Source organism: Dunckerocampus dactyliophorus, chromosome 2 (genome assembly GCF_027744805.1).
Source record: "Dunckerocampus dactyliophorus isolate RoL2022-P2 chromosome 2, RoL_Ddac_1.1, whole genome shotgun sequence".
NCBI classification, from domain to species: domain Eukaryota; kingdom Metazoa; phylum Chordata; class Actinopteri; order Syngnathiformes; family Syngnathidae; genus Dunckerocampus; species Dunckerocampus dactyliophorus.
The window spans coordinates 14,645,812-14,665,968 of NC_072820.1; the positions used below are offsets into that span (position 1 = coordinate 14,645,812).

Sequence of the window (20,157 nt, forward strand, 5' to 3'; positions counted from 1 at the left end):
GTTTGAAGACAATGGCATAGAGACCATGACCTTGTCAAACCAGCACATATCACACTTTGGCAATATAAAAAAAATGGTCACCAAATTTTTAATGACCTGAGCATGTACCTTACAGAGACACTTTCCTGTGTCGGGGTGACACACATCAGGTGTGACACCGCCTTGCTCGCAGTCACAAGGCACACACTCAGGAAAGTGGTGATAACCCGCAGCACATCGATTACACTGCCGTCCACCAATCCTGGGCCTGCAGCTACACACAAATAGACACACAACATATTGAGTATCATAACAATACCACAAATCGATTAAGTAAGCCACTATCGACAATTCCCATACATAATAATGAATAATGCAAATAATACAATGGGGTTCACTATCTGTTCACCTGCACTGCCCACTGACACGGTCGCAGTTGGGCCCTGCACCAGCTTGGATGCCATTCTGGGAGCAGTCGCAGCCCTCGCAGCCCAGAAGAGGATGATAACTAAAAGTCTGATTCTGACACACTTCACAGGTCGGTCTGACTGTCTGAGGCGGGCACACGCAGCGACCTGTCACTTCGTCGCACAACCTGCGGCCACACTCGCACGCTGCAGAGGAACAAAAAATAGTTTAATAAAAAATCGTATATTATAACTGCGCATCTGCTAACTTGGTGCAACATTCACTCACGTCTGCAGTAGGGGAAGCCGTAGTATCCCGTAGCACACTTGGTACACCTTTGTCCAATGACGTGCGGCCTGCATGGACACTGCCCTCCAGCTGGATTGCAGGCACTTCCTGTAGAACCTGAGCGGTCGCAATTGCAAGGCAGAGCTCCATCATTGTAAAGTGCCACCAAGGAGCGTGCAGAGTCTCTGCAGAACTGTGAAGATGTTCTTGGACTGAGGAGAAGAAATAATAAAAAATATTTTATATTACCACCAGAGGGCACTACATATATAAACATCTGCTTTCCTGTAGGTTTGTTGAAGTTTATTGATTGCCTAAACCAAGAAGTAGGTTAATGCCCTGACAAATAAAAAACTCTCAAAACACAAAGCAGTTCAGCGCAGAAGTGCATTGAGTGGATCTGACTAAACACCTACTCTATATAGAAGCCTTCTCCTCTGCACTGCTGGATGAAAAGTGCAGATTTATCCAGTGGGTTCTCTTTTACAAGGTCAGGTGTGTAATGACTCTCAGGAACCAGAAAGATATGATCCTATACACAACAGGAAAAGACAGTAAAACAGAATAAAGCATATATATGTAATACTCTATACACTGACTATGCATACACTGTAGTATATAGTGCTCTTTTTAAGTAATTTCCACTGTTAGCCCCGAGGTTGTCTGTCATTCATTGTGTGTGTGTGTGTGTGTCTAAATAAACAGGAAGGTAAAGAAAAACATGAAGTGCATATTCTTATCACTCACTTTGTAACTCTTAATTCGGATGTATACAAATATATATGTAAATATATATGTAAATATATATATATATATATATACAGTCATCCCTCGTTTATTGTGGTTGACTGGTTCCAGACCCGACCGCATAAGTGAATTTACGCAAAGTAGGAAAAATGTGACCCGTTACGACAAAGCTAATGTCATTTTTTTAAATCAGTGCCCTCAAATTTGATAAAAAGCATGGTTTTCATTCTTGCTTCTGCAACTTCATCAAATTTTGTAGACCTGTGTTATTTTTTTGAAAAACCGTGATATAGTTCTTACAATTGTTATTGTATACAATTGTTATAACTTACAGTATTGTATATTATATTATATTATTATTACATTAATTTATTATATACTGTATTATATATTAGATCATTATTATATAATTATTTATTTTAATTAATTAATTAGGAATATAATGCAAATATTATAGTACTGGGTAGGTGCCCCACCATTATTTCCATATAAACAGACTCCCAACAATCTTTTTAGCCGCATAAATCACTGACCAGAATGAGGGTCTTGCGAGGAGGAATGACTACAGAGATGCTTGGCTGCTGCAATGGCTGCTGGCTAAAGTCAAGGACGGTGCGTCCATCAGCGACAAGCACCTCTCTGCAGCCTGACACTGAGGGGCAGAACGACGCATTTATGGAACCTGCAAAAAATGCCAAGGAGATGGCAACAATCAACAATGTTTTAATATAAAGCCATATATGGGCATGCAGATGCAGCCCTCTTGCTATCTTTGTTTCTTAAATAATCATTATTCAAGCCAATTGCAACAAATTCATTCTCCACTTACCCTTCCAGCTATACCCAGCATCCACTTGGACCTCCACCGGGTAAGAGACATGCTCCAGCTGGTGATAATGCACAAGAAGCACATATCTGCCAGGAAGGGGCACCTTAGGAGTGAAACTTACCTCTGTCTGCAGGGACATAAAAAGTGGTTACGGTGACACAACTTTCATTAAAATCAAGGTGCCGATTGATCAATCGATACCTGAGGGTACTTGAGCAGGATATTGTCACTGTGAGGGTGAAAACCATAAAACAAGTCTGACTGTCGTCTATATCGCCAGTCCGTGTTCTCCCCTATTTGGCGAGCTGTGGTTACTTTCCCATCGCGGGCCGCGTGCAAAACCCAGCCTGGCCAAGGAGTGTTGAAATGCCTCAGAACACAATGCTGACTGGAAACATGAAAGAATGCATATATCTAAATGAAGTAACTTATTCATAAGAAAATACTGTAAAAAATTTACTATAGCCTATTGTGAACCTTTCTCTTTACTGGTACAGTAAATGACAGGACTGCATATTGACAGCATCACTGTAATAGATGGCAGTGAACGTAATGGGAGTAAAGTTTGTTTAAGTTTAGCCTCAGGGAAAGCTGGATTTTTCAAACTGGATACTACCACACCTGGAAAACAGATGTTCCCTGCATCATCTCATCATCATCAGTTTGACAGGGAAAGTCTGCACAGTTAAAACCATGTGTTAAGATGCATTCAATGTGATTACCTGTCTTCAGTGAAGCGGCCGTGAGTGGAGATGCACAGCACCTTGGCCTCTAAGTACTCCATTGAGAACTCCTTTGCAGGAACGGCGTACACTTTGTGCTGCGGACGAACACAGTAGTGTCGACTTAGCAATGGCGTTTAAACTGAGATTAAACATGTCTCACCAGCAGAAAGGAGGCAGTGGACGTCTGCAGAAAAAGTTCTGTTCTGTGAGAGAGATGGAACATGGCCACCTGATTCCTGCTGTCCACCGCCACGCTCCGACACAAAAAGCTGCAGAGGAGACAGTAACCGCTTTGGTACTTTTTGGGGTCTTGATGAAGAAAGACATTTTTGCAATACTTACCTGTAGACACAGCTGTAGACGTTGGCTCTGGCTCGAATCTGTCCACCCTGCTGGACATTTATGAGAAGGTTGACGTTCTGGAGACTGTCGACCTCACTGGCGTACTCCAGGACAAGAGCATGAGGTCCAGGGTGAGGCACACGTAGACTGAGCTGCAGCTGAGACTGCAGCACACACAATACAGAGCACATTTGCTATTATTTTGCACCTTAAAGGTGTAGCTGGACAGCAACTAAGACACTGACTGGGTGTTAATCCATTGCTTACCATTGCCTCCAAAACTGATCATAGATAAAACTAGCATAAACCATACAAAGTGTACACCTCCAACAAAGTTTAAGTTAAACAAAAACAATTGTAAAGTGGCATATTTGTGTTTGTTTGTCTGACTACATTGAAGGCAATTTCTGCAATCAGTAGCGTGCACTCTGACAAGAATGACGTAGGAGATGGAAATAGCCTGCCATTAAAACAAAACATAAGTCAACACAATTACACAAATCCAAATGTAAGGATGACATAATATTTTTTTGTTTTTTACTTCACCTGTCTCCCATGCAGAGAGGTCATCTCAGGGTGATCTGAGGTGGGACGCCGCACTTGAGCCTGCCTCCTCACATGGCCTCTCCTGCTGAGGCTTCCCTGCGAGGCTGAGGCAGAGCTGAATGCATCCATGGCCACATGCTTGTACAACAGACAGCTAAGAGACACGACAGGCAGCTCAACAACAAACAACAAAGAAATCTGCAGTAAAAAGCATCCAAATCAGAAGTTAAAACATTTAATCACTTCTTGTTCCTCGGTGCTGTGGGTGCATATGTGCAGGGTTCTGTGACGTTTTCTTGAAGCAGAGGCGCTTCATAGTAATCCTGGGGAAGCAGTACCAAATAGTCCTGAGGGAGAAACATTTAGTCAATATAGCAACTACACTACATGGACAAAAGTATTGCAATATACAAAAATTCCCACAGCTCTTTATGCAACTCACCAACAGAACCCCTTGCGCTCTTATGTGAATGATCCACTTCCCAGGTGCCAAGGAAAAAGGCTCAGTGAAGCCATTACCAGGCACAGTCAGGAAGGATGGCTGAAGACTCTCAGGGAAAACTACATCCTTGCTCTGTTCTGACCCTGCTGGAGCAAATTTGTGACATTCATGACCCCCTCTTGTGACTGTGAAGTCTGTTCAGGCAATGAATAGATAGTTTAGATGACGGGTGTTTTTTTGAGATGATTTAAAAGGTCCCATATTCTGGAAAACTGACTTTCTGATAATGTTATAACACTAACATTTGTCCCTAGAGTCTGTTTTTTTAGCCATTTTTGAGGTGGCTTTTGAAGTTGACATCATGAAGGAAAAACCTCCTTCGTCATGGACACGATACCGCCTCTGACCCTAGATAGATGAGCCCACCGCACTCATCACTTCACAACGCACATGAAAAGCAGGCTTCGCTACACATCTTAAAATCAAACCTGGAGCTCTGCCAACTCAGTCAGTCAGCTACAGACGTGTGAGTTTGATCTGTCTTATTTCTTAATGTTATGTTGTTGTATATAACATATGGCATCTATTACTTTGGACAATTGCAAAGTTACACAGCATATTTAAAAAGTGGATAAAGTGCACACTGGCGCCTCTTGGAGCCACACAACCAATAGCATTAAAGTTACAGACACACAAAATGTTCCCAGCGGGGCTTACTAAAATCACTTTTAATCTGTCTAAATTCCAGCATCGAGGCTACATTTTGCCTAACAAACACCCAATACAATACTGTGGGACCTTTGAGACTTGAAATTGTTGAAAAATAATATAATACGGGTCTTTTAGTGCAGTGATTCCCAACCAGGGGTAAGCGTACCCCTAATGGTACACGAGAAAATTGCAGGGGGTATGTGCAAACATTACATTTTCTACATTAGGGGTCACCAATGTTTTTCCTTGTGAGAGCTACTTTTACAAAATGAAAATGGCCACGAGCTACTCATTTTTGTAACATTTATTTTCAGAGCTTATTTTAAACCCAAACAAAGCGAATATGCTTGTTTTACCAGAACATTAACAAAATGCTGGTGTCCACAACTCACATTTTGTATTTCAGAATGCATTTCTTTCTACTGTTCGTTCATTATTAATGGAAAACCTGAATGAAAAGCAGGCTTGCAGGCACCTCATGTGGTCGTGGGGGGCTACCTGGTGCCCGCGGGCACCACGTTGGTGACCCCTGTTCTAGATGATAAGTAAATATTCTCAGTCATTTCATATTAAGCCACAAAATAAAATGGAGCATGTGCCATACAGCTAGTTTCCCCAGGGAGAGAATAACCTGTGGCACAGCTGCACCAAAATGATCACATTTGTATTACATTTTACTTTTGGAGAATTATCAACATGTATTAGTCATGGGGTACTAATGGCATGACAAAAAGGCTCAGGGGGTACACAAGACAAAAAAGGTTAGGAAACACTGCTTTAGTAGTACACTCCCAGAGGCTGACTCACCTGCACTGCCTCTGTTATTAGCCGTCTTGATGCTACCAGTCACGCTGTTGCGACCTGGGTTAGTGAAACGCAGCACCACACGGAATAAGTTGTGCCTGGCATCTTTTGGGTCAACATGCACTGTTACTCTGACTTCACTCTGCGGGGAGGGGATGACAGTGACAAACAGCTGACTTACAGAGTGAGGGAGTTTGGAGGAGTGTTAACAGTGGTGTTACATGAGGGGCTACGCGCAAGAGGTTTAATCACATGGCAAGGCAGGGGGAGGAGAACGCAATCAAGTGAAGCCCTCCACTTACAGTCAAAGGCGGCTTCATCTGCCACCGTGACCTTTGCTCTCACTTGCGCTCGTCCACCCTTATGTCGTAGGGTGGCGTAGCGCAATACAATATGGAAAGTTCCAGGAAAGCCAAGAGAAAGAGTGAGGATCACCTCTGGCTGAAAAGAAACCAGTGTTAGGCTCTGTTACCCACAGAAACCGGAATAAACAAGGTGGAAAAGATTGCTGGTGGTTTATTATTGGACTGAAAAGGAAAGATGGAAAGGTTAAGGAAAAAGTGGCAGATAGAAAGCCTCACTTGGACATGGGTGGCAATCACAAACATTACATATTTCCTCAAATGGTGTTGGTGTTGTTGAGAGCATTTACTGTATGTGCTCAATTGAGTACTAAGTGTTGCATTAGAGCTAAGACTTCTAGTTGTACAAATTCATTTTAGTAAAATCTCTGATAATATTTTATATTTTTCTGATAAAAATCAAGGATGTAACTGAAAAGTTTGTGATTCCCCTCCCCCTTTTTTTTTTTCCACAAATGAATGTACAAAATACATGCTTTCCATTGGACAGCGACAATTTGCATTATTTGGATTATTAATAATACTTCAAATTATATTCATTAGATTTCAAATGTATTGTGAAAGAATAATTTGTTGTAAGTAATTAATAGAGATTTATTTACAGAACTACTAAAGTAGGTGTTTAGTTGAGGTTTGACGTCTATTAGAGCAGAGAGGGTATTTGAGAAAGTAAGGACATTATCATAATATTTAGCCCACCATACTTTTAGTATCACGTTACCATTATCCTTTCACTGATATAAAAGCACAATACACGGGAGAAAAAACAGAATAAAATGTATGTGTATTGCAGACTTATATATATTACAATATTAAATATGATTACAAAATAAGACACATACATACCTGTATATGAAAAGGTCCCTGTTTTTTGCCTGTGGGTTTGGCATTATCAATTTGTTGCTTTTCTCTGTGTTTATTGGTTCAATTCAATTCAAATAAAGAAGTGCAACCGGGAGCCATAAAGTGTTGACTCATGTAATCAGGGACAAAGAGTCTTTAACACAAATACTGTAATAATATTTGATATTGCTCGCTCACCTGCGCAGGCGACAGTACAGCATAACCCCTCCAGCTGAACTCTGGGAACTCTTGGGGGTCGTAACCAAAGCGCACAGGTCTAGAATTTGGTGTGGTCCCATCCTCCACCTCAAACTTGAACTGGTGAAGGGTGGGGAAATAATAGCCTAGTGCTGGCCTGAAAGGGAACAAGATAAAAACAAATTGCAATAAGCCTAACTTTTAAGACCTTGGGTAAAAAAAAAGACTGGGTTAAAAAAAAAGTCCTACTCTGTGCATCTCATGCCAACTATATTACTGCGACAACTACATTGGCCTGATGTCTCGTCACAGGCCGTGTTGATGACGCCACCTATATCACACTCACAACCTATGAGGGAGGAGATGATATTAGAATGACTTTTAATCAAGAACAGTCAGTATGTTACCTCAGACTCACCTTGACAGCCAAAATAGTTCTTTTTATGCAGCAAGAAGTAGCCATTGTTGCAGGAGGCGCACGCATGCCCACCTACATGAGGCTTACAGTGGCACTGGCCACCAACCTGCAATATATAGCAAATACGGTAAATACACAAATAGCCAAGGGGTTTCTTTGCCTAAACTGTAAAAAGAAGCAGCCAGAAAAATGGAGAGGGGGTGGTATATTCCTGAAATTTGAACTGATATATAACAATTACATTTTTAACTCTAGTAATAATTTGAAGTGAATGAGGAAGTGGAAGGAGAAAACATACTTTTTGACCACATATTCACTTATTCAAATGTATTTTGCACAACACAGCAGCAACAAAAGCAATGTTGTAATAGTGGTAAGCAGCAAACTGCTCTGCCAGGCAAGGCGCATTAATGTCGGATACACTATGTGAGCAGCCTCCGTGCGTCCACGGAGGTCAGGAGAACCACAGTGTACAGCTCTAGGAGTTGCTCGCCGCGGGAGAAGCAGCTGCCGTGGCCGGGCAATGTACACAATATACTTTTAAACTTGCGACATACGCACTCCTCCTCTTCCTTGCCTTTGCAATCTGGCTGTGTGCAAGGTTTTCCTGCATGCACGCAGAAAATAATTTGCATTCCAATTTTCTTCCTCCGGGTTTTGCGTCTGCAGGTTTGAAAATCCGGGGTCTCTCGCGATTTTCCCCATTTTTGCACAAAGCCAGCACGTATGCCGGGATATGACTTCCGCTTTACATTACCTTAACACTTCATGAAGTCAGGCATGACTATGTCCGACACGATAGATATATAAGTCATAATTAGGTTTTCTATGCTCTACCAACGAAAATATTCAGTTTATTTGAATATTGAATCCTATATCATGGAAATTCAGTTATCACGTTCGGGTCTGGAACCAATTAACCGCTAAAAACGATGGACGACTGTATATCAAGAATAGTACCTGTTCACACTCCCCAACACCACTCAGTGTCCCTTTGATATCGCACCTGCACACTGGAATGAAAGACAGAAAAAGACATAGCAGGTAGGTTATGAGATATGCTGGTGTATGTAAATGTGTGTGCTGAATATACTCTGATTACAGGATATGGTCACTTTCATGGGTGAAGAGGAAAAGTCAAGAAGTTCTCCAATAGTTTTAAAGGCCAACAAAGTGAAATAAAAATATCCCCATAAATGTCTGGCAACGAGCAACCTGAGGCATACTTGGGTTATTAATATTTTTCTCTTACAGTATTGTAGAGGTCACATTCTTGCAAGAGAGCAGCTCTGTCACAGGAGAAAGGTATCTGAGCAAAACCCCAGGGGACAAAGAAAATGAATCAGAATGCATATGTCTCATTGCTTTCTCGGGTCATTTAAACCCAAAGATTTGCTTCAGGAAGTGAAACGGAGTCCTTCTGTTGCTCATGCAAATGCAAAACACCATTATGTGCAGGTAATGTTTGTTTCTCAGTGTGCTACAGCTCTTGAAAGCAAATGAGCATGCAGCAGGGTTTTTTTTTCTGCTGTGGTAAGAAGGGGCAAAAATTGGAAGTAGTATGTGTGTTTATTGGGCCGCACGGTGGTCTAGTGGTTAGCACGTTGGCCAACACAGAGATCGGGAAGACCTGGGTTCGATTCTCCCCTGGGCATTTCTGTGTGGAGTTTGCATGTTCTCCCCGTGTGTGCGTGGGTTTTCTCCGGGTACTCCGGCTTCCTCCCACATTCCAAAAACATGCAGGTGAGGTTAATTGGTGACTCTAAATTGTCCATAGGTATGAATGTGAGTGTGAATGGTTGTTTGTCTATATGTGCCCTGCGATTGGCTGGCGACCAGTCCAGGGTGTACCCCGCCTGTCGCCCGAAGTCAGCTGGGATAGGCTCCAGCATACCCCCGCGACCCTAATGAGGAAGAAGCGGTATAGAAAATGGATGGATGTGTGTTTATAGGTGGCTGCACGGTGGTCTAGTGGTTAGCATGTTGGCCAACACAGTAACAGTCTGGAGGGAAGACCTGGGTTCGATTCTCCCTTGTGGAGTTTGCATGTTCTCCACGTGCATGCATGGGTTTTCTCTGGGTACTCCGGTTTCCTCCGCATGCTTGTTAGGTTAATTGTCGACTCTAAATTGTCCATAGGTATGAATGTGAGTGTGAATAGTTGTTTGTCTATATGTGCCCTGCGATTGGCTGGCGAGGGGTGTACGGTGTACCCCGCCTGTCGCCCGAAGTCGGCAGGGATAGGCTCCAGCATGCCCCCGCGACCCTAAAGAGGAGAAGTGGTATAGAAAATAGAGGGATGTGTGTTTATAACTGCATTGTTAATATACTTTTAGTATACTGCTAATACTGGGGCAGACCGGGACCCAGGACACGTTGGAAGGATTATGTCTCGCAGCTGGCCTGGGAACGCCGATGGAACCAGAAGAGCTGGCCGGGGACCGGGAAGTCTGGGCTTCCCTACTGAGACTGCTGCCCCCGTGACCCAGACCCGGATAAGCGGAAGAAAATGGATAGATGGATGTTAATAAACATCACATTTTACAGCACCACACTGACTTTGACACTGACTCGGACGAGACTTTAAAATACCATTATCATGCTGGATAATACATCACAACAAATCATAAAAATCCCCAGATATTATGATATACTTTAGACAAAACACAATCTGTTGATCATAAATCCTTTTCCAACTGTACAGGCAATGTTTTACGTAGCATTTTAACGTTCATACACTCATACAAGTGTAAAAATAACCTAACCATTGTTAAATGAAATGGTAATTGATGAATGCCTAATGCGGTCACATTACAGATGCTCCTCATTCAAAATGTTAAATTGTCATGCAAGCATAAAAAGAAGTTAAGCAATTTAAAAACAAAAAAAACATTCCACTTTTTATAACAAGTGATGACACAAATGATCTCTCATAATACGTGACAGCATGCATGATGGTAGGCCCAAATTTAAAGCATGTTTTTCCAGAATTGTCATCAATTTCTGAATACGCAACAAAGAACTCCAGTTTCATAGTGTGTTGCTCCCCAGCTCCCCTCTGGAAGGCAGAGTGAAGGTTTTAGCCTTATTCACAACAACACAATAAACAACACAGATTATACCAAATAAATAGACACATATAACAGACAGGACATAAAGTCAAAAGTTACCTTCACAGCCGTGTGTGTTGTCAGCTGCCAGGTTCCAGTAGAGAGGTTTACACCTGTCACACAAGGCTCCCTCTGAGTTAGGACGGCAGCGGCAGGAGCCCTGAAAGTTCAGTAGTTGTTATTGTAGTTGTTCAGTAGCAAGGAAGTGTCATGAGACTCAAAGTATTGAAGAAATATATTTATTTTACTTTCGTGGCTGAAATCAAGCAGGGTGCTGCCAAACACTACAGCCTTTCTTCCGAGCATTACCTCATGTTCTTGTTATTTTTCTTCCTTTTTTTTTAGAATACCAGTCTCTTTTCCTTTATATTAATTGCTCTTCACATTTCAAGGAGGAAAACCACATTTCCGAAGACACAACCAAAGAAACATAGAGCTGGATTTATATACAGTACAGTATTTTAAATGTAAAGCTATGCAAAAATGATTGATATGTGATGAACAACACATTTCAGTTTAACAATAATACAATAATAATAATAAATAATAATAAAAAGACAAATTATTTATTTATCCATGATAACGATACATCAAGGTAAAACTGTACTGTACCTTTCTGTCTTTACAGTGTATATTTATTATCATCATTGTGTTTCTTTTCTGATTGGCTGGGATACATCACATGGTTCTAATACCTTAGTGCTATATTTGTGCCATGTTGACATCATTTTACGCTGCCAAATATGGTTCCATGCCTACATAAAGCACTATACCTTACTTGCTAAGCATCCAAACACATTGTTCTGATGTAAACCCTGCTTACTAGGGGTGTTTTATAATGGTCGACTAGTCGACGATTTGATTCGGAGGAGTCTGATTCGACCATCACTCTTGCCGTAAAATCATAAAAATGTCATGTGATCAAGATTGTACCATTCTGACTACACAGAGGATGCCCACGGCTACTGCTGAGCAGACATTTTTACAAAGACGTTCTTTGTTTTTGTAATAATAGCCTATTTTGATTAAAAAACAGCCTAATTTGTGTTAATAAAGATTTAAAAATGACGCGTCATCATCATCAATTTTATTTCAGACACATACACGGTCCATAGAACATTAAAAACAGACTGACATCACCAACAAGACACAGTAAAAGATGGCTATTCCTTGTTATAGACGTTAAGGCTATAGAATTTAAGGCGTTTGTGTTTCCGCAAACTAGAAAAGAACCTGACCGAGCCTTGTACAAGGTTGGTCAGAGTATATATGATGGTATTTACAGAGCATGTTAGCCTACACATACATCTGTACATGAGGTTCTGTCGCACAGCAGCACAGGTTGGTAAAAATTGAGGATATTTAGCAGTTTTTTTTATTTAGGTATCTAAAACAAGAATTACATTTTTATAGATCTTAAAATGTATATACATGTTTGTCTTTTCTTGTGGTCTTCCACATTAACATTGTCATTGGGTCTGATTCTCAAGTCTCCTATGTTTATTGAGTAATGCTTGATTTTACATTTGAAAACATGGCTGGCAATGAGGAGATGAATTCCTAAAATTACCAAATCTTTGAAAGAGCACTTTTTATTGGACTGGATTCATTAAATCGAAGTAAGTAAAATACCGTAAATATTAGGATGATTACAATGTCTAGAACTTACATATGTAGTTGTATTAGTAGGTATGTCCTAAATTTAATTAGCGCTTGTTTTGCAATATTATGTAAGATTACATATTTCAGTTCATGTGGTTTGGTTAAAGCTAGTCCAGCCCTGCTGTAGACCTGTTCCAAAGGACTGTTTGACAAAAATTTGAGGGTGTTTACCTATTGTAAAATTTGTTGTTGTTAAAGTTATATCTTCTACATATACTGGCCCTCATCTTTATTATGGATACAAATATTATTGTATTACAAACTAGAGGAAATATTTATTGCCTTAGATTATCACTTTGATCGACTGATAATTATTTCCATCCGACTTCTGACTGTCAGCTTGTGACTCAAGATAGGACAGTAACAAACATGCAAGCATTGTAAGTGTCAGCGGGCCGCACGGTGGTCTAGTGGTTAGCGTGTTGGCCACACAGTCACAGTCAGGAGATCAGGAAGAAATCAAATCTCTGTTGGGCATTTCTGTGTGGAGTTTGCATGTTCTCCCCGTGCGTGCGTGGGTTTTCTCCGGGTACTCCGGTTTCCTCCCACATTCCAAAAACATGCATGTTAGGTTAATTGGCGACTCTAAATTGTATGAATGTGAGTGTGAATGATTGTTTGTCTATATGTGCCTGCGATTGGCTGGCGACCAGTCCAGGGTGTATCCCGCCTGCCGCCCAAAGTCAGCTGGGATAAGCTCCAGCATACCCCCGCAACCCTAATGAGGAGACGCGGCATAGAGTGGCTAATTGACTTGGCTCAATTGTGAAACAGTTGCAGCCGGCAGAAATAAGGGTGAAATTATTTCAGTAAGTACATATATTGCAAATATTATATTATGTAAATAAGCAACTTCATGTTGAAAATTAATTATTTTTATTTTACATTTTTTAATTCTTTCTTTTTAAAGGAAGTAGTGAGGAGACTACACAATGCCCAAGATGACCCCACCAATAAATATGATGCACAAACAGGGTGAGATAACATTCATATTTGTGAGTTGTATTGAATAGGTGTCTACAATACGCCAGCTAGCAGGCCATTTATCCCGCCTAATCACAGAATTCCTTTGTTCTCCCATGCTCCCATGCTGTCCTGTAGTGCTAGGTGTCCTCACAACTCGGCCTCCACCCCTGATCCGAGTGCCGCACCATCAGTATTAGCTGTGGGTTTGCCAGCCTCAAAATAGCAGCGGACATTAAGTCCCTGCTGGCCAAAGTTGTGGATCGTACATTTCTGACACTTCGTTACACTCTGCCGTGACCTGAAATGAACTGAATCTGTAGCGTTCAATTTTCAATCAATTTTCTGACATGTCACCTGCTTCACCAGTTTCTCAACCAGATAGGAAGACAGCGTGTCAGCGTCAGGCTCTGCCGACAGTGTTTATGTTTCGGTAGTCTTGCTTTCTGTGTCACTAATATATTAATGTACTGTTGTTGCACACCTACCACGCTTATTTGTTTATCTGAATGTGTTATCCTGTTTCTTTGAGGTGGAAAAAGGGGAAATGTCGCAAATTGTTTATTTGTAGGGATTGCCTTTAGCTCTGTCCTTGAAACAAAAAAAATAAAAATAGTCAACTGTTAGTCGCTTATTGACAAAATCTAACGAATCATATTCAACTTTGAAAATCCTTAGTCAAAGACAGCCCTACTGCTCACAGCCACTAGAGGGCATATTTGTTTGGAATGTGGTGATGGCTGTGACATGGCGTGATGTACACTATTAACCAGATGAGCATTTGGTTTATCAATTTTGGTTATCGTTTTTGGGGAGACAGGGAAGGCATACCGTTTGAGGATCCATGCTCTCAGTCCCAGATGGATTACATTGACCGATGGAGGCTAGAGGCAGAAATGATCATTATTACAATACTACTAGACCCGGACAGAAAAACAATAATGTTACATTTCTATGTTACCTGAGCATGCAGGGAAACTGAGTCCAGAAGCACAGCGGTCACACTGCTGGCCCGCTACTCCAGGAAGACACAGACACTGACCTGACATCGGGTTGCATGCTGTGCTGTATGAGCCTGCCCGGGAACACTGGCAGGCTAGATGAATGAAACATGCAAAGGTCAGATATTAAACCACACAGTGTAAAGAGTGACTCTTAACTTAAATATCACAAGAATTCCCAGTTGTCTATTCTGGGGAAATTCAAGCCCTTAAAAGGAAGATACGAGATGAATACCACCCAAAATATACAAAGTACATCCAGAGGATGTAGTATATGGGATAGTGTGGGAGAATGAAGAAGGATGTGTACTTCACAGAAGAGGCCATAAAAAGATGCATGAGAAGTAGAACCAATAAAAACTAGGAGCAAATAACAAATCTCACTGATAAAAATAGGGGGACAGGAAGAGTCCACTTATACATTAAAATGGATGTGCCCAATATAATGGTGATTGAGGTCTACTGTATACAGTATATACTAGGGATGACCGATATTGGCTTTTTTGCCGATAACCGATATGCCAATATTGTCCAACTCTCAATTTCCGATTCCGATATCAACCGATATCGATATGTATACCATCACATATCTTTTTCTTGAGTATAACTGTTCTAAAGCAAGTTCTTGTGCCCTGATTTATGTTATTTTTGGAAAGATTTAATTTATTTTTAGTTAAAGGGCTATTGTTTAAAATATATGAATTTGCTGATTATTATTTAGATTGACAACTTTCATGTTCTTATTTTATATTATTATTTTATTGCAATAAAACTACTCATTAAACTACTACTGTGTTGGATCAATAAAGTTCTTATCTCAGCCATCTGAGAAGATCAAATACATTGTTTTTGTTGCCTAACTGTTTCCCAAGTATATTAGTGCGTGTGTGAATGTATAAATGAGAGACATTAACTTAAATTTCAGCGCTCGATGCGGCGTCAATGTACAGTATATGTTTTTGACAACAGCGCTTCCTGTTTCCCCGCGTGCTTTGCTGTACTGGTGTTGTAAATGGCTTCTAAGTTACACGTTTAGAGATCACATATTTGTTGATTATTCAGCATTCAGTTACTTCTTCCTCACAGGTCTGTGAGCGGCACAGTATTAACAACATGATTCAACAATGTAGCAAGTTTGCGACGTTGACGCTAAAACCTCTATATTGGCTTTCAATGTAGGGAAAAAAACAATCCCGATGTTGGCCGATATCACATTTTTATGCCTCTATCGGGCCGATAATTATCGGTGGCTGATATTATGGGACAACCCTAATATACACACCATCGGAGCCTTTTTTTTTAAACTGCATTTTATAGGTCAGTTGAATCTGGAACTTGGAAACATGTAGCCAAATTCCAAGAAGGCAGGCAGACAAAAATGTACAATACTTTTATTTTATTAAAGGTATGCAGCATCTCATTCAAGGTGTTTACATATGGGTTATATAGTAATACTCACCAGCACATTCCGGGTAGCCGTAGTAACCTGGTGCACATTGGTCACACCTCTTACCCCTATAATTGGGGACGCAAATACACTGACCGCTCGGACTGCAGACACTCTCAGCTACACCAGCTCCATCACAAAGACATGCTAGACATGGGAATAAAAAAACAATACAGTAAAAAATATCCTACAATCAAAACTGGACAGCACTCCAGCAAACAGGTAGCCTGTTGTCTCCACATTGTCATGGCAACTGATAAACAATCCACTTGATATTATCTTCCAGAACTGCTGATTGTTCCGTATTGACACATGCAATTCCTGTTTATGACTACTACAAAAATACTGGAGGTAAAATAGCTGATAGTGTCTAGATGAAATAATTCTCTTAGATGGAGATGAAGTCATAATGCATGATAGAACAAACAATAAAAGCGTCTATAAATTCATAATCACTAACACAGCAACACGGTGTACACAGTATACAATACTGTATGTATTTGATTGTGTAAGCTAACTCCTCTACTGCTGAACCGTTGCACACAAAAGGGTGAAAAACGCACCCTTACTTTTACCTGTTATTATTTTTTGGACAAATACACCACATGGTGGCGCTGTTGTTAAACCCCAAACTTTGACCCCATAAATCGGATTAGAAGAAATTTGCCACACTAGTCTATGCGCTCTACAAAACAGCCACTGTGTAACTTTAGGGTGTTTAGCAAAATTACCACTCGGAAAATTTGGTACACACCTTCAGGGGATTAACAGGCTCAGTCAAATTTGACCTTCAGGGGATTGAGAAGCTTGGCAAAATTTGAGCCACACTAGTTGAAAAATATGACGACCATCAACCAAAACGTCTTTGCACGAACTGATCAATTAAATGTCCATAAATCATATACAATCTGTCTACGGATTACAAAGGATATCTGCATTACATGTAGCATGTCTTCCAAAGCTTTTTGAGAACAACAGACAGGAGGTGCCATGTCTCACCATGGCAGTTTGGGAAGGAGTGGTAGCCTGGGCGACAGCGGTCACATCGCTGACCCTCCACGGTATGACGACAAAGGCAGTGACCCGAGGCATCGCACACCTTGCGGTCCGTACCTCTGTAGTCACACACACACTCTGCACACACAAACACAGAAGCAAAAAAAGACCTACTAAGACTCACAGCTGGCCCTGAACTACTTCTTGTGATGACCATGATGACAAAGCCTTTTTCAGTTGCACTTTGCTCTTTCAATTTTCATTGCCACAATACTTTTAAAACTTTAAAAATTAAATTTTAAAAGCAAAATATCAGTACTTGTCACACTCACGCTCACAGCTGGCTGAGCCAAAATAACCCACAGGGCAGCCAGTAGGCACTAAAGAGAAAGAAAGAAAGAGATGCATTACATTTTTAATTATGATTACTTGCAGTAGTAAAAGCAGTAGTAGTAGTAGACTCAAATAACAGTTTTTTGTTTGAATTTAACTTACCTACAATAGGTCCTGCAGGGGTTTTTGTAGTTGTCTGGTATGCTGGATACCCTAATTATAAATACATGACATAAAGTTAAGCAAAACTCAATTAGTCACTTATAATAATAAAAAAAAGTATTTGTTTATTCCACAATAAGGACAAAAATTAAATACAAACACACTGCTACATGTATGCACTATTTATCACAATTATCTCACGTTTACTAGTATCACTTCAAACCTCATTAATATTCATAGCTGAGCCATAATTGGAAGCAGGCAATAAACTCATTATAGCCTATATAACAGCTTCATTTTTAATTTTATAATGATTAGGAGTCCATGTAAATGTAGCTCTCTATGACCACACAGTCATTTCTTAACAACTGCATTGCACAACACAGCAGCAACAGAACCAATGTTGTAAAAGCAGTAAGGTGTAAACTGCTCAGCCAGCATTAATGCTGCTGATGAATTAATTGTAAACAACAGTATGGCAAGTTTAACACCCATCATTTTCACAGTAACAGTTGAGTAGCGCAGCCAACATATTTTAAAGTGCATGCAGAAGTAGATAAAGCCGCTGGATGCCACCCACGTATGAAACTTCCATTGCAGCTACTGCCATCTTCAGGATCATTATTACAAAACTACAATGATTTCTGACTCAGCGACTATCGAAGACTGCCCCGTTAATTGAATAGAGGCCTTCATTGGAGCATTTATGGTATTTAGTGTACACACATAGGTGAAACAAGTCTTATCAAGTCTTGGTTAGGTCTCCTGAGTCTGAGTTAGGGAGACAATTTTTGACACCTGTCCAGGAACAACAGATGAAAAATAGCCTTTTGGCTAATTCTGGTGCATTTGCAGCAATGCTATGCTTAATGGACACTGTCCCTATCAAATAAACCAATCAATAAATGAAGGCACATACATCACACGATTCCAAGAGTTTATCCACCCCCGCCCACCTCGGCAATGTGTTGCACTTTCAGTTACCACGGGTCACACAATAAAATAATCAAATAAACATTTTGTATTTATTCACTTACGAATGCACTGAGGGTAGTAATAGTGTCCTTCAGCGCATTGCTCACAGTTGTTGCCTGCATACTGCACTTTGCAGATGCACCTTCCAGAACCCATTTCACAGCCACTTGTGGTGCGCTCATCACATCTGCAGGCTGACAACACACACACACACACACAAACATCTTACATGCTAGAAATCTTATTTTTAAAAAATGATGTTGATTTTTCATTTTGTTATTTTATTTAAAAAAATAAATACAAGACAGCAATAATAAACAAAAATGAATGCAGAAATAAATAAATAAGACATATTGCCAAAAGCAAATATCTTTACTTTTAAGTAATGATGCTTATTTCCTATATTGTTATTTGGTTAAATAAATAATCACAAATACATAAAGAAATAGTCAAATAAAAACAAGTAAAAATCACATAAAAATCACATTTTAAAATTACATGGGAAAACTGCCAGCAAAGTAAAAATATAAAAGTAAATACAAATTAAAAATATGTTTGTTCATGAATATGTAAATATGTATATAATATTGTAAAGAAGTAATAAAAAATATAAATACAATTTAAAAAATCTAAAAGCATGTAATTAATTAATGAATCTACAGTATTCAATGACATAACATAATTTTTACATAAAAACACAATTTGTTCTTATTTTATATAAATATAAATGTTTTCTTTGATTTCTAATACTTAAGTAAATTAAGTAAAACATCTCACAGAGCATCACAGCACCATTTAAGCAAAATAACACTAATTGAAAGTGGTGCAATTATCCTGTTTTCTTTCACGTCGTATGCAATCATGTTTCATTTATTGTACTCTATGCAGCCAAGAGGGAGTGTTTAGCAACATTGGACACACATTAATAGTCCTGTCTTATCCCCCTCCATACACACACCTGCTATGTATCATCAGCAGAGCCTTGCGCCCATTGTTCTTTTATCCAATCATCTCCCTCCCAGCCCTGACCAATGCCACCTGTCATCTCATTTGTTTTGTGTTCACTAGTAGCTGGAAGGTTTTTTTGGTGATATGTATACATCATTCAGACCGAAAACATGACTCACATATGCAGCCAGTGGTAGACTCGGCAGACACTCCATAAGGTCTAAAGAAGCCTTCAATGCATCGCTCACAATTAACTCCAGCAGTGTTGTGCTAGAAAGACAAGTACTGACTCGTGGGTAATTGAAGAAAACATTATGTTCATGTTAATTATTGCAGTTTGTTACATTGTACAATTGCCCGTCATGTAGCTTAACACAGTAACCAAAATATTATAGACAGCCCTCAGTTTCATGCAGTGCAGTTCTCCACCACTGCAAATGACAACCAGCATAATAAATATCGAGTTAAATGCAAACTCCTAAAACTAAGCATTATCGTCTCTGCAGAATAGCACAATGTGCAATAAATAGACATACAGTATGAGATATGTGCAATCCATTGTATGCATTGTATTGTATTAATATATGTTAGGGGTGCTCAATAAATGAGGAATTATGACATCATACTGATAAATTAGATAACATAAAAAAATAGCTACAATAACCAATAAAAAATTAAAAAAAAAACGCTCCAATGAGGAAGATTACCTGTACTGTGCTGTAGAGTGAGAGAGTGACAGACTGATAGTTATCGGTTATCGTTATCGTTTGTGAGAAGCAGGAAGTATTGTGCATCCCTAATATACACTCCTGATCAAAGTTTTAAGACCAGCTGAAAAATTGCAAGAATTTACATGATATCCTGAGGGTGATACAACAAAAAAAGTCAAGTGGTAAACACAATAAAATGATCCGATTG

At 39.9% G+C, this 20,157-nt stretch overlaps 1 protein-coding gene across 7 annotated transcripts in view; it reads right to left on the bottom strand.

Moving 5' to 3' along the window:
- LOC129176575 (laminin subunit alpha-3-like) overlaps positions 1–20,157 on the bottom strand; it is an 84,077-nt gene that overhangs the window by 31,114 nt on the left and 32,806 nt on the right. For 2 of the 7 annotated variants that reach the window (XM_054766755.1, XM_054766761.1), the window contains exons 9-35: positions 19,419–19,509; positions 18,354–18,485; positions 17,317–17,367; positions 17,154–17,201; positions 16,825–16,959; positions 15,838–15,972; positions 14,339–14,473; positions 14,209–14,261; positions 10,813–10,912; positions 8,603–8,655; positions 7,643–7,748; positions 7,474–7,573; positions 7,225–7,381; positions 5,825–5,963; positions 4,307–4,452; positions 4,108–4,211; positions 3,865–4,018; positions 3,319–3,482; positions 3,137–3,245; positions 2,974–3,071; positions 2,453–2,639; positions 2,252–2,378; positions 1,956–2,104; positions 1,092–1,207; positions 676–887; positions 389–593; positions 109–253 (exon numbers count right to left, since the gene is read on the bottom strand). In XM_054766755.1, coding sequence (XP_054622730.1) covers positions 109–253; positions 389–593; positions 676–887; positions 1,092–1,207; positions 1,956–2,104; positions 2,252–2,378; positions 2,453–2,639; positions 2,974–3,071; positions 3,137–3,245; positions 3,319–3,482; positions 3,865–4,018; positions 4,108–4,211; positions 4,307–4,452; positions 5,825–5,963; positions 7,225–7,381; positions 7,474–7,573; positions 7,643–7,748; positions 8,603–8,655; positions 10,813–10,912; positions 14,209–14,261; positions 14,339–14,473; positions 15,838–15,972; positions 16,825–16,959; positions 17,154–17,201; positions 17,317–17,367; positions 18,354–18,485; positions 19,419–19,509 — 3,351 coding nt within the window. Of the gene's footprint in view, positions 1–108; positions 254–388; positions 594–675; positions 888–1,091; positions 1,208–1,955; positions 2,105–2,251; positions 2,379–2,452; positions 2,640–2,973; positions 3,072–3,136; positions 3,246–3,318; positions 3,483–3,864; positions 4,019–4,107; positions 4,212–4,306; positions 4,453–5,824; positions 5,964–6,123; positions 6,263–7,224; positions 7,382–7,473; positions 7,574–7,642; positions 7,749–8,602; positions 8,656–10,812; positions 10,913–14,208; positions 14,262–14,338; positions 14,474–15,837; positions 15,973–16,824; positions 16,960–17,153; positions 17,202–17,316; positions 17,368–18,353; positions 18,486–19,418; positions 19,510–20,157 lie in introns of all 7 variants that reach the window. The other 5 variants (XM_054766756.1, XM_054766759.1, XM_054766758.1 and 2 more) reach the window with 5 other exon arrangements.